Genomic DNA, 12,977 nt, shown 5'->3' with positions numbered 1-12,977 from the left:
AGTCAGTGCGAAAAATTGGGAAAACTTTGAAAGTGTCCCCAAGTGCAGTTGCAAAAACCATCAAGCGCTACAAAGAAACTGGCTCACATGAGGACCGCCCCAGGAAAGGAAGACCAAGAGTCACCTCTGCTTCTGAGGCTAAGTTTATCCGAGTCACCAACCTCAGAAATCGCAGGTTAACAGCAGCTCAGATTAGAGACCAGGTCAATGCCACACAGAGTTCTAGCAGCAGACACATCTCTACAACAACTGTTAAGAGGAGACTTTGTGCAGCAGGCCTTCATGGTAAAATAGCTGCTAGGAAACCACTGCTAAGGACAGGCAACAAGCAGAAGAGACTTGTTTGGGCTAAAGAACACAAGGAAGGGACATTAGACCAGTGGAAATCTGTGCTTTGGTCTGATGAGTCCAAATTTGAGATCTTTGGTTCCAACCACCGTGTCTTTGTGCGACGCAGAAAAGGTGAACGGATGGACTCTACATGCCTGGTTCCCATCGTGAAGCATGGAGGAGGAGGTGTGATGGTGTGGGGGGCTTTGCTGGTGACACTGTTGGGGATTTATTCAAAATTGAAGGCATACTGAACCAGCATGGCTACCACAGCATCTTGCAGCGGCATGCTATTCCATCCGGTTTGCGTTTAGTTGGACCATCATTTATTTTTCAACAGGACAATGACCCCAAACACACCTCCAGGCTGTGTAAGGGCTCTTTGACCAAGAAGGAGAGTGATGGAGTGCTACGCCAGATGACCTGGCCTCCACAGTCACCAGACCTGAACCCAATCGAGATGGTTTGGGGTGAGATGGCCCGCAGAGTGAAGGCAAAAGGGCCAACAAGTGCTAAGCATCTCTGGGAACTCCTTCAAGAATGTTGGAAGACCATTTCCGGTGACTACCTCTTGAAGCTCATCAAGAGAATGCCAAGAGTGTGCAAAGCAGTCATCAAAGAAAAAGGCGGCTACTTTGAAGAACCTAGAATATAAGACATATTTTCAGTTGTTTCACACTTTTTTGTTAAGTATATAATTCCACATGTGGTAATTCATAGTTTTGATGCCTTCAGTGTGAATGTACAATTTTCATAGTCAAGAAAATACAGAAAAATCTTTAAATGAGAAGGTGTGTCCAAACTTTTGGTCTGCACTGTATATATATATATATATATATATATATATTTCCATATACATATATTTCTACATATACACAGTATATCCATATACATATATATATATATCTATATATGTCCATTTTGGGGCACTTCCCTTCTACAAAGACGACTGAGGTCACAGCACATGGAGGAGTAATGTTGTGTCGTGCTCTCACACCTCGTGCCCGCATCCTCCACCACCTGCCGGCATCCTCCACCACGTGCCCGCATCCTCCACCACCTGCCGGCATCCTCCACCACGTGCCCGCATCCTCCACCACGTGCCCGCATCCTCCACCACGTGCCTGCATCCTCCACCACGTGCCGGCATCCTCCACCACGTGCCGGCATCCTCCACCACGTGCCGGCATCCTCCACCACGTGCCTGCATCCTCCACCACGTGCCCGCATCCTCCACCACGTGCCTGCATCCTCCACCACGTGCCCGCATCCTCCACCACGTGCCCGCATCCTCCACCACGTGCCTGCATCCTCCACCACGTGCCGGCATCCTCCACCACGTGCCGGCATCCTCCACCACGTGCCGGCATCCTCCACCACGTGCCTGCATCCTCCACCACGTGCCCGCATCCTCCACCACGTGCCTGCATCCTCCACCACGTGCCCGCATCCTCCACCACGTGCCCGCATCCTCCACCACGTGCCTGCATCCTCCACCACGTGCCGGCATCCTCCACCACGTGCCGGCATCCTCCACCATGGCTGATCAGAAGGGATTCTCCCTGTACTGTGAGTGTGAATTGGATCTTAAGCAGTTGATGTGGGTGGAATATAAAAACAGCCAAGTCGTTTCATTTGCTCTCTATATAAGAAAACAAGTGCTGCTCGGAAAAATGAGGTGTATGAAAAGTACTATAAAAAATAACAAGACAAGGATGGGGTGAAGGTGACAGTTCTGCGTGTGATGCCGAGGCGGTATCCATGACATGTATACAATCTGTGCTGCAGACAGGTGACTCTGCGGCACATACACTCCTCCGCTGGTAAATAAATTAACCCTGAAAACACACATCACACAACACAACCTGCATCTTCGCCTTATTGTTACATCCATTATGACTCGCCCTCGGAGCTGCATTCACAATTCATCTTGGCTTCTTGTTAGCACACCCCTTCACATCTCATGCAGCAGATTATCCCGCAGAACCTGGTGTGAAGTATACAGCTCCCCCAATGCCGTATATCAAAATGCTGGAGAAATATACCGCAAGTCATAGGCAAACCAACCAAGAAACTGCTGTGAGTGCAGCTCTGGAGGTGACTGGAGTGAAGGTTCTGATGCAATTGGAGATAAGCGTTATCCATTGGAGGAGTACTTACTTACCAACACCATAATACTTAAGATCGGGACGTTTTACGCCCCACTTCTGACCCTTGGGGTGGTTTGCAAGTTGGACAGCGGAATTGGACCGATCATATTGAGCACATTCACAAGAGCCATTCACAATGTGCAGATGAAGCCCCCCCATCCTAGGACCCCACTGTGTGCCCACCGCCCCACAGTGCAGAAGGACAATGTGACCCCCCCAGGGCCGCACCATCGTTTACAGACATTGAGGTACCTGGAAAAGGGGTACCATCCTCGGTAATGGTGGTGTGGAGCCCACCTCACCGAGCGAAGCCTCATGGTAGGAGGTCCCCCTAATCTACCCTCGCCCTCCACACCCTGGATGTTGCTTCTTCACTTTTAAGACACTAAGATCAACCTCAGACAAGGTCATCGTTTGCCACCATTGGGTTGTACCGGATTAGAAAAACACGGCAGGTGTCAGGAACGCATCCTTTAATTCAGGTTATGGAGCAGAGATAATGGGGTACAATGCACAGAGGACCCCCATAGACGTTCAGTTCTTCTAGGTCGGGTCGGGTTAAGGATCCTCTTTTTATTGACGTCCATGACGGTCAAAGCCTAGAAATGGAAAAAGAAGGCAAAACATCAATGTGTTAGATAACCGCAAACCTCCAATGCTCGTACAGACGATGGATTATAGGAATGTTCAGACTAACGGAAGTTCAGAGACCTGCAGATACCCGCTGTACGGCGGCGGAGATCACAACGTCACCCGCCGCCCCAAGGACGGAAGGGAGGTGGAGTTATACCATCATTATTACAGCAAGGGAGAAACTTATTCTACCTCTGAAGGGTTCACATACTTATAGCCATGTCCTACAGGCTATAAGTATGTGAACCCCACCCGCCGTGCTGCTGCTGCTGCTTTCCACCATCCTGCGGAGAAGGCAGAAGCGCTTACCTGCCCATTTCTTCAAGAGAAAAGAAAGGAACAGAACCACAGCTTGGAAGCAGAGCTGCAGTGTAAAGCACGAGGGAAGGACTGAGCAGCAATCTTAGCCTATGAGGGGTCAGGAGGTGCAATGCGACAACCCTGCAGCTGTGGAGATTTACATTCAGATGATGAAAACCTTTATAGACCTGTTCACACAGCGGCAGTTTGCTCCAATGGACGATCCTCTGTGAGCTGAACTCTTCCAGCGTTGCAACAACAAAAAAAAAACGCTGCAGTTTTGCAACGACTTCAAGAAAGCGGAAACAAAACTGCCTACGAATACAAGGTGTGAACGCGGCCTAAAAGACTTGTAGTGTAATGTGGCCGTTCTTGATACTCACATTTGCTGGGGCAGCGGGTAGCTTTCCTCATTCTGGACGGGCAGGGTGAAGTGTGGCACCTGGTGGACGGTGCCGGTTTTGTCCCTGTAGTGATCCCGGTGTTGCTGCGCGCTCTAAAACGACAAGTAACTTCAGATGTTGCAGCTTCTGTATCCCTGGGTCTCACTGTAATGATTTTGGGATACTTAGAGGATCTTTCCACTTTTAAGGATTGTCCTGAAGCTGAGCTTGCCTGTATTGAACCCACAACCGGCATCAGATCGAAGAGCTTGCATTATTCAGACTTCTTGCAATACTGTTTCTGACCACACGGTGCGCTGTTACAAAAGAACTCAACCAGAAGCCCCACACAGCACCTCCCTCCCTCCAAGTGCATGAAATTGGTCTCCGCTGCTCTTCACGGGACCCTGGGAGGTCTCCATCATGATTTACTATGTATATATCATATATAGTAAATAAATGTCACCAACCTTCATGAACAACTCCAGCTCTTGTGCGCGGTCATGATCTACGTTGAATCGGGACCAGGTCGGACTATGTAGAAATCTGTCCCAACCTCGGGAGCGATTAGCGATCACCAGAGCAGGGTCATTAGAGAAACTTGTTGGAAACTGCCCTCCCCGATAGTACGGACTCTGACCGGTGCTGAGCGCCGCGGAGCGGAAATCCTGAAAGCATCGCGCTGTGGTATTACCGTAGGTGTCCCCATAAGTGAAGGCTTCTGTAGGGACGTGGCCACGATACCTGTGCAGCAGAAAACACAGATATGAGAGCGAGCGAATTACTGAGGACCCTCCATGTAAAAAAATCATATATCCAGAAACCCCAACAGCTTCATACAACACAGAAGAAATCACTACTGACATGTCAGGCCTGGCATGTCACTCTCCACAACGAGAGACGCTACCCCTATGTACAAGAATATAACTACTATAATACTGCCCCTATGTACAAGAATATAACTACTATAATACTGCTCCTATGTACAAGAATATAACTACAATAATACTGCCCCTATGTACAAGAATATAACTACTATAATACTGCTCCTATGTACAAGAATATAACTACTATAATACTGCTCCTATGTACAAGAATATAACTACTATAATACTGCTCCTATGTACAAGAATATAACTACTATAATACTGCCCCTATGTACAAGAATATAACTACTATAATACTGCTCCTATGTACAAGAATATAACTACTATAATACTGCTCCTATGTACAAGAATATAACTACTATAATACTGCTCCTATGTACAAGAATATAACTACTATAATACTGCTCCTATGTACAAGAATATAACTACTATAATACTGCTCCTATGTACAAGAATATAACTACTATAATACTGCCCTCTATGTACAAGAATATAACTACTGTAATACTGCCCCTATGTACAAGAATATAACTACTATAATACTGCCCCATATGTACAAGAATATAACTACTATAATATTGCTCCTATGTACAAGAATATAACTACTATAATACTGCCCCTATGTACAAGAATATAACTACTATAATACTGCTATGTACAAGAATATAACTACTATAATACTGCCCCTATGTACAGGAATATAACTACTATAATACTGCTATGTACAAGAATATAACTACTATAATACTGCCCCTATGTACAGGAATATAACTACTATAATACTGCACCTATGTACAAGAATATAACTACTATAATACTGCCCCTATGTACAAGAATATAACTACTATAATACTGCTCCTATGTACAAGAATATAACTACTATAATACTGCTCCTATGTACAAGAATATAACTACTATAATACTGCCCTCTATGTACAAGAATATAACTACTGTAATACTGCCCCTATGTACAAGAATATAACTACTATAATACTGCCCCATATGTACAAGAATATAACTACTATAATATTGCTCCTATGTACAAGAATATAACTACTATAATACTGCTCCTATGTACAGGAATATAACTACTATAATACTGCTCCTATGTACAAGAATATAACTACTATAATACTGCCCCTATGTACAGGAATATAACTACTATAATACTGCTATGTACAAGAATATAACTACTATAATACTGCTCCCTATGTACAAGAATATAACTACTATAATACTGCCCCCTATGTACAAGAATATAACTACTATAATACTGCCCTCTATGTACAAGAATATAACTACTATAATACTGCTCCTATGTACAAGAATATAACTACTATAATACTGCCCCTATGTACAAGAATATAACTACTATAATACTGCTCCTATGTACAAGAATATAACTACTATAATACTGCTCCTATGTACAAGAATATAACTGCTATAATACTGCCCCCTAAGTACAAGAATATAACTACTATAATACTGCTCCTATGTACAAGAATATAACTACTATAATACTGCCCCTATGTACAGGAATATAACTACTATAATACTGCTATGTACAAGAATATAACTACTATAATACTGCTCCCTATGTACAAGAATATAACTACTATAATACTGCCCCCTATGTACAAGAATATAACTACTATAATACTGCCCTCTATGTACAAGAATATAACTACTATAATACTGCTCCTATGTACAAGAATATAACTACTATAATACTGCCCCTATGTACAAGAATATAACTACTATAATACTGCTCCTATGTACAAGAATATAACTACTATAATACTGCTCCTATGTACAAGAATATAACTGCTATAATACTGCCCCCTAAGTACAAGAATATAACTACTATAATACTGCTCCTATGTACAAGAATATAACTACTATAATACTGCCCCTATGTACAGGAATATAACTACTATAATACTGCTATGTACAAGAATATAACTACTATAATACTGCCCCTATGTACAAGAATATAACTACTATAATACTGCTCCTATGTACAAGAATATAACTACTATAATACTGCTCCTATGTACAAGAATATAACTGCTATAATACTGCCCCCTAAGTACAAGAATATAACTACTATAATACTGCTCCTATGTACAAGAATATAACTACTATAATACTGCCCCTATGTACAGGAATATAACTACTATAATACTGCTATGTACAAGAATATAACTACTATAATACTGCTCCCTATGTACAAGAATATAACTACTATAATACTGCCCCCTATGTACAAGAATATAACTACTATAATACTGCCCTCTATGTACAAGAATATAACTACTATAATACTGCTCCTATGTACAAGAATATAACTACTATAATACTGCTCCTATGTACAAGAATATAACTGCTATAATACTGCCCCCTAAGTACAAGAATATAACTACTATAATACTGCTCCTATGTACAAGAATATAACTACTATAATACTGCTCCTATGTACAAGAATATAACTACTATAATACTGCCCCTATGTACAAGAATATAACTACTATAATACTGCCCCTATGTACAAGAATATAACTACTATAATACTGCCCCTATGTACAAGAATATAACTACTATAATACTGCCCCTATGTATAAGAATATAACTACTATAATACTGCTCCTATGTACAAGAATATAACTACTATAATACTGCCCCTATGTACAAGAATATAACTACTATAATACTACTCCTATGTACAAGAATATAACTACTATAATACTGCTCCCTATGTACAAGAATATAACTACTATAATACTACTCCTATGTACAAGAATATAACTACTATAATACTGCCCCCTATGTACAAGAATATAACTACTATAATACTGCCCCTATGTACAAGAATATAACTACTATAATACTGCTCCCTATGTACAAAAATATAACTACTATAATACTGCCCCCTATGTACAAGAATATAACTACTATAATACTACTCCTATGTACAAGAATATAACTACTATAATACTGCCCCCTATGTACAAGAATATAACTACTATAATACTACTCATATGTACAAGAATATAACTACTATAATACTGCCCCCTATGTACAAGAATATAACTACTATAATACTGCCCCTATGTACAAGAATATAACTACTATAATACTGCTCCCTATGTACAAGAATATAACTACTATAATACTGCCTCCTATGTACAAGAATATAACTACTATAATACTGCTCCTATGTACAAGAATATAACTACTATAATACTGCCCCCTATGTACAAGAATATAACTACTATAATACTACTCCTATGTACAAGAATATAACTACTATAATACTGCCCCTATGTACAAGAATATAACTACTATAATACTACTCCTATGTACAAGAATATAACTACTATAATACTGCCCCCTATGTACAAGAATATAACTACTATAATACTACTCCTGTGTACAAGAATATAACTACTATAATACTGTCCCCTATGTACAAGAATATAACTACTATAATACTGCTCCTATGTACAAGAATATAACTACTATAATACTGCCATCTATGTACAAGAATATAACTACTATAATACTACTCCTATGTACAAGAATATAACTACTATTATACTGCCCCCTAAGTACAAGAATATAACTACTATAATACTGCTCCTATGTACAAGAATATAACTACTATAATACTGCTCCTATGTACAAGAATATAACTACTATAATACTGCCCCTATGTACAAGAATATAACTACTATAATACTGCCCCTATGTACAAGAATATAACTACTATAATACTGCCCCTATGTACAAGAATATAACTACTATAATACTGCCCCTATGTATAAGAATATAACTACTATAATACTGCTCCTATGTACAAGAATATAACTACTATAATACTGCCCCTATGTACAAGAATATAACTACTATAATACTACTCCTATGTACAAGAATATAACTACTATAATACTGCTCCCTATGTACAAGAATATAACTACTATAATACTACTCCTATGTACAAGAATATAACTACTATAATACTGCCCCCTATGTACAAGAATATAACTACTATAATACTGCCCCTATGTACAAGAATATAACTACTATAATACTGCTCCCTATGTACAAGAATATAACTACTATAATACTGCCCCCTATGTACAAGAATATAACTACTATAATACTACTCCTATGTACAAGAATATAACTACTATAATACTGCCCCCTATGTACAAGAATATAACTACTATAATACTACTCATATGTGCAAGAATATAACTACTATAATACTGCACCCTATGTACAAGAATATAACTACTATAATACTGCCCCTATGTACAAGAATATAACTACTATAATACTGCTCCCTATGTACAAGAATATAACTACTATAATACTGCCTCCTATGTACAAGAATATAACTACTATAATACTGCTCCTATGTACAAGAATATAACTACTATAATACTGCCCCCTATGTACAAGAATATAACTACTATAATACTACTCCTATGTACAAGAATATAACTACTATAATACTGCCCCTATGTACAAGAATATAACTACTATAATACTACTCCTATGTACAAGAATATAACTACTATAATACTGCCCCCTATGTACAAGAATATAACTACTATAATACTACTCCTGTGTACAAGAATATAACTACTATAATACTGTCCCCTATGTACAAGAATATAACTACTATAATACTGCTCCTATGTACAAGAATATAACTACTATAATACTGCCATCTATGTACAAGAATATAACTACTATAATACTACTCCTATGTACAAGAATATAACTACTATTATACTGCCCCCTATGTACAAGAATATAACAACTATAATACTGCCCCCTATGTACAAGAATATAACTACTATAATACTGCCCCTATGTGCAAGAATATAACTACTATAATACTGCCCCCTATGTACAAGAATATAACTACTATAATACTGCCCCCTATGTTCAAGAATATAACTACTATAATACTGCCCCCTATGTACAAGAATATAACTACTATAATACTGCCCCCTATGTACAAGAATATAACTACTATAATACTGCTCCTATGTACAAGAATATAACTACTATAATACTGCTCCTATGTACAAGAATATAACTACTATAATACTGCCCCCTATGTACAAGAATATACCTACTATAATACTGCCCCTATGTGCAAGAATATAACTACTATAATACTGCCCACTATGTACAAGAATATAACTACTATAATACTGCCCCTATATACAAGAATATAACTACTATAATACTGCCCCCTATGTACAAGAATATAACTACTATAATACTGCTCCTATGTACAAGAATATAACTACTATAATACTGTTCCTATGTACAAGAATATAACTACTATAATACAGCCTCTATGTACAAGAATATAACTACTATAATACTGCCCCTATATACAAGAATATAACTACTATAATACTGCCCCCTATGTACAAGAATATAACTACTATAATACTGCTATGTACAAGAATATAACTACTATAATACTGCCCCTATGTACAAGAATATAACTACTATAATACTGCCCCTATGTATAAGAATATAACTACTATAATACTGCCCCTATGTACAAGAATATAACTACTATAATACTGCTCCTATGTACAAGAATATAACTACTATAATACTGCTCCTATGTACAAGAATATAACTACTATAATACTGCTCCTATGTACAAGAATATAACTACTATAATACTGCCCCTATATACAAGAATATAACTACTATAATGCTGCCTCCTATGTACAAGAATATAACTACTATAATACTGCCCCCTATGTACAAGAATATAACTACTATAATACTGCCCCTATGTACAAGAATATAACTACTATAATACTGCCCCCTATGTACAAGAATATAACTACTATAATACTGCCCCTATATACAAGAATATAACTACTATAATACTGCTCCTATGTACAAGAATATAACTACTATAATACTACCCCTATGTACAAGAATATAACTACTATAATATTACTGCAGTGTACATGAATATACATCATACAATAATTGTACAAAACACACTTGTAGCCAAGGTCCATAGAAGTCAGCGTTAACTCCCTATTACCAAGGACTTAGGATTTGGGGTCCCAGCAGTCAGGCTGTCGCTGACCTTTATCCGCTTTATTGGGAAATGTTAATGGTATTTTCTGATTTCTGAAGCTGGTTTGGTTCTTCCATTTCAATGACAATCAAGCAGAGATGGGAGCGCTGAGCTAATGAGCCTGAGACGGAGATAACGGATTTAATTACTGATAATTGGCACAGTCTACACCTCATTGCTGCAAGTAATCAGTCTGAGAAACCAATGGAAATGCACCTAATTGGTTTCTGCTGTTTATTATTATTTATTTTTAGTCCATTATTGATTATTGGGTGCTGTACATGTGAAGAGGGCTAACATGCAAAATACATATATATTACAAGCAGTGACAGAAATGTACTGAGAGGAGAGATTTACAATCCACATGTTGATTCAGAATAGTACAGAAAGTTACAGATATTATCAGATCAATATGTAATTACTGCACTATGGAATCCTAACTGTGACTAACAAAAGTACAGAACAGTAATATATAGCAGTTATATTCTTGTACATAGGGGCAGTATTATAGTAGTTATATTCTTGTACATAGGGGGTAGTATTATAGTAGTTATATTCTTGTACATAGGAGCAGTATTATAGTAGTTATATTCTTGTACATAGGAGCAGTATTATAGTAGATATATTCTTGTACATAGGGGCAGTATTATAGTAGATATATTCTTGTACATAGGAGCAGTATTATAGTAGTTATATTCTTGTACATAGGGGGCAGTATTATAGTAGTTATATTCTTGTACATAGGAGCAGTATTATAGTAGTTATATTCTTGTACATAGTAGCAGTATTATAGTAGTTGTATTCTTGTACATAGGGGGCAGTATTATAGTAGTTATATTCTTGTACATAGGGGGCAGTATTATAGTAGTTATATTCTTGTACATAGGGGGCAGTATTATAGTAGTTATATTTTTGTACATAGGGGGCAGTATTATAGTAGTTATATTCTTGTACATAGGGGCAGTATTATAGTAGTTATATTCCTGTACATAGGGGCAGTATTATAGTAGTTATATTCTTGTACTTAGGGGCAGTATTATAGTAGTTATATTCTTGTACATAGGGGCAGTATTATAGTAGTTATATTCTTGTACTTAGGGGCAGTATTATAGTAGTTATATTCCTGTACATAGGAGCAGTATTATAGTAGTTATATTCTTGTACTTAGGGGCAGTATTATAGTAGTTATATTCTTGTACATAGGAGCAGTATTATAGTAGTTATATTCTTATACAGGGGCAGTATTATAGTAGTTATATTCTTGTACATAGGGGCAGTATTATAGTAGTTATATTCTTATACATAGGAGCAGTATTATAGTAGTTATATTCTTATACAGGGGCAGTATTATAGTAGTTATATTCTTGTACACAGGGGGCAGTATTATAGTAGTTATATTCTTGTACATAGGGGGCAGTATTATAGTAGTTATATTCTTGTACATAGGGGGCAGTATTATAGTAGTTATATTCTTGTACATAGGGGGCAGTATTATAGTAGTTATATTCTTGTACATAGGGGGCAGTATTATAGTAGTTATATTCCTGTACATAGGAGCAGTATTATAGTAGTTATATTCTTGTATATAGGGGCAGTATTATAGTAGTTATATTCTTGTACATAGGGGCAGTATTATAGTAGTTATATTCTTGTACATAGGGGCAGTATTATAGTAGTTATATTCTTGTACATAGGAGCAGTATTATAGTATTTATATTCTTGTACATAGGGGCAGTATTATAGTAGTTATATTCTTGTACATAGGAGCAGTATTGTAGTAGTTATATTCTTGTACATAGGGGCAGTATTATAGTAGTTATATTCTTGTACATAGGAGCAGTATTATAGTAGTTATATTCTTGTACATAGGGGGCAGTATTATAGTAGCTATATTCTTGTACATAGGAGCAGTATTATAGTAGTTATATTCTTGTACATAGGAGCAGTATTATAGTAGTTATATTCTTGTACATAGGGGGCAGTATTATAGTAGTTATATTCTTGTACATAGGAGCAGTATTATAGTAGTTATATTCTTGTACATAGGAGCAGTATTATAGTAGTTATATTCTTGTACATAGGGGGCAGTATTATAGTAGCTATATTCTTGTACATAGGGGCAGTATTATACTAGTTATATTCTTGTACATAGGGTCAGTATTAT

At 37.6% G+C, this 12,977-nt stretch overlaps 1 protein-coding gene across 2 annotated transcripts in view; it reads right to left on the bottom strand.

Annotated features, from left to right (window-relative positions):
• Window positions 1-2,936: 2,936 nt before the first annotated feature.
• The window catches only part of CIMIP2C (ciliary microtubule inner protein 2C), an 85,502-nt gene continuing 75,461 nt past the window's right edge, over window positions 2,937-12,977 (bottom strand). For both annotated transcript variants that reach the window (XM_073672903.1, XM_073672902.1), the window contains 3 exons: window positions 4,267-4,540; window positions 3,797-3,909; window positions 2,937-3,079 (listed from right to left, as the gene is read on the bottom strand). In XM_073672903.1, the coding sequence (XP_073529004.1) occupies window positions 3,073-3,079; window positions 3,797-3,909; window positions 4,267-4,540 (394 nt within the window). In that variant the 3' untranslated portion in view covers window positions 2,937-3,072. The remainder of the gene's footprint in view (window positions 3,080-3,796; window positions 3,910-4,266; window positions 4,541-12,977) is intronic.

This window comes from Phyllobates terribilis, unplaced genomic scaffold, assembly GCF_046119375.1.
Source record: "Phyllobates terribilis strain yellow unplaced genomic scaffold, ASM4611937v1 Scaffold_3__8_contigs__length_932513732, whole genome shotgun sequence".
Lineage (NCBI taxonomy): Eukaryota > Metazoa > Chordata > Amphibia > Anura > Dendrobatidae > Phyllobates > Phyllobates terribilis.
Note: the sequence above shows the minus strand (reverse complement) of the source record. Positions and strands in the feature narration are given on the sequence as shown.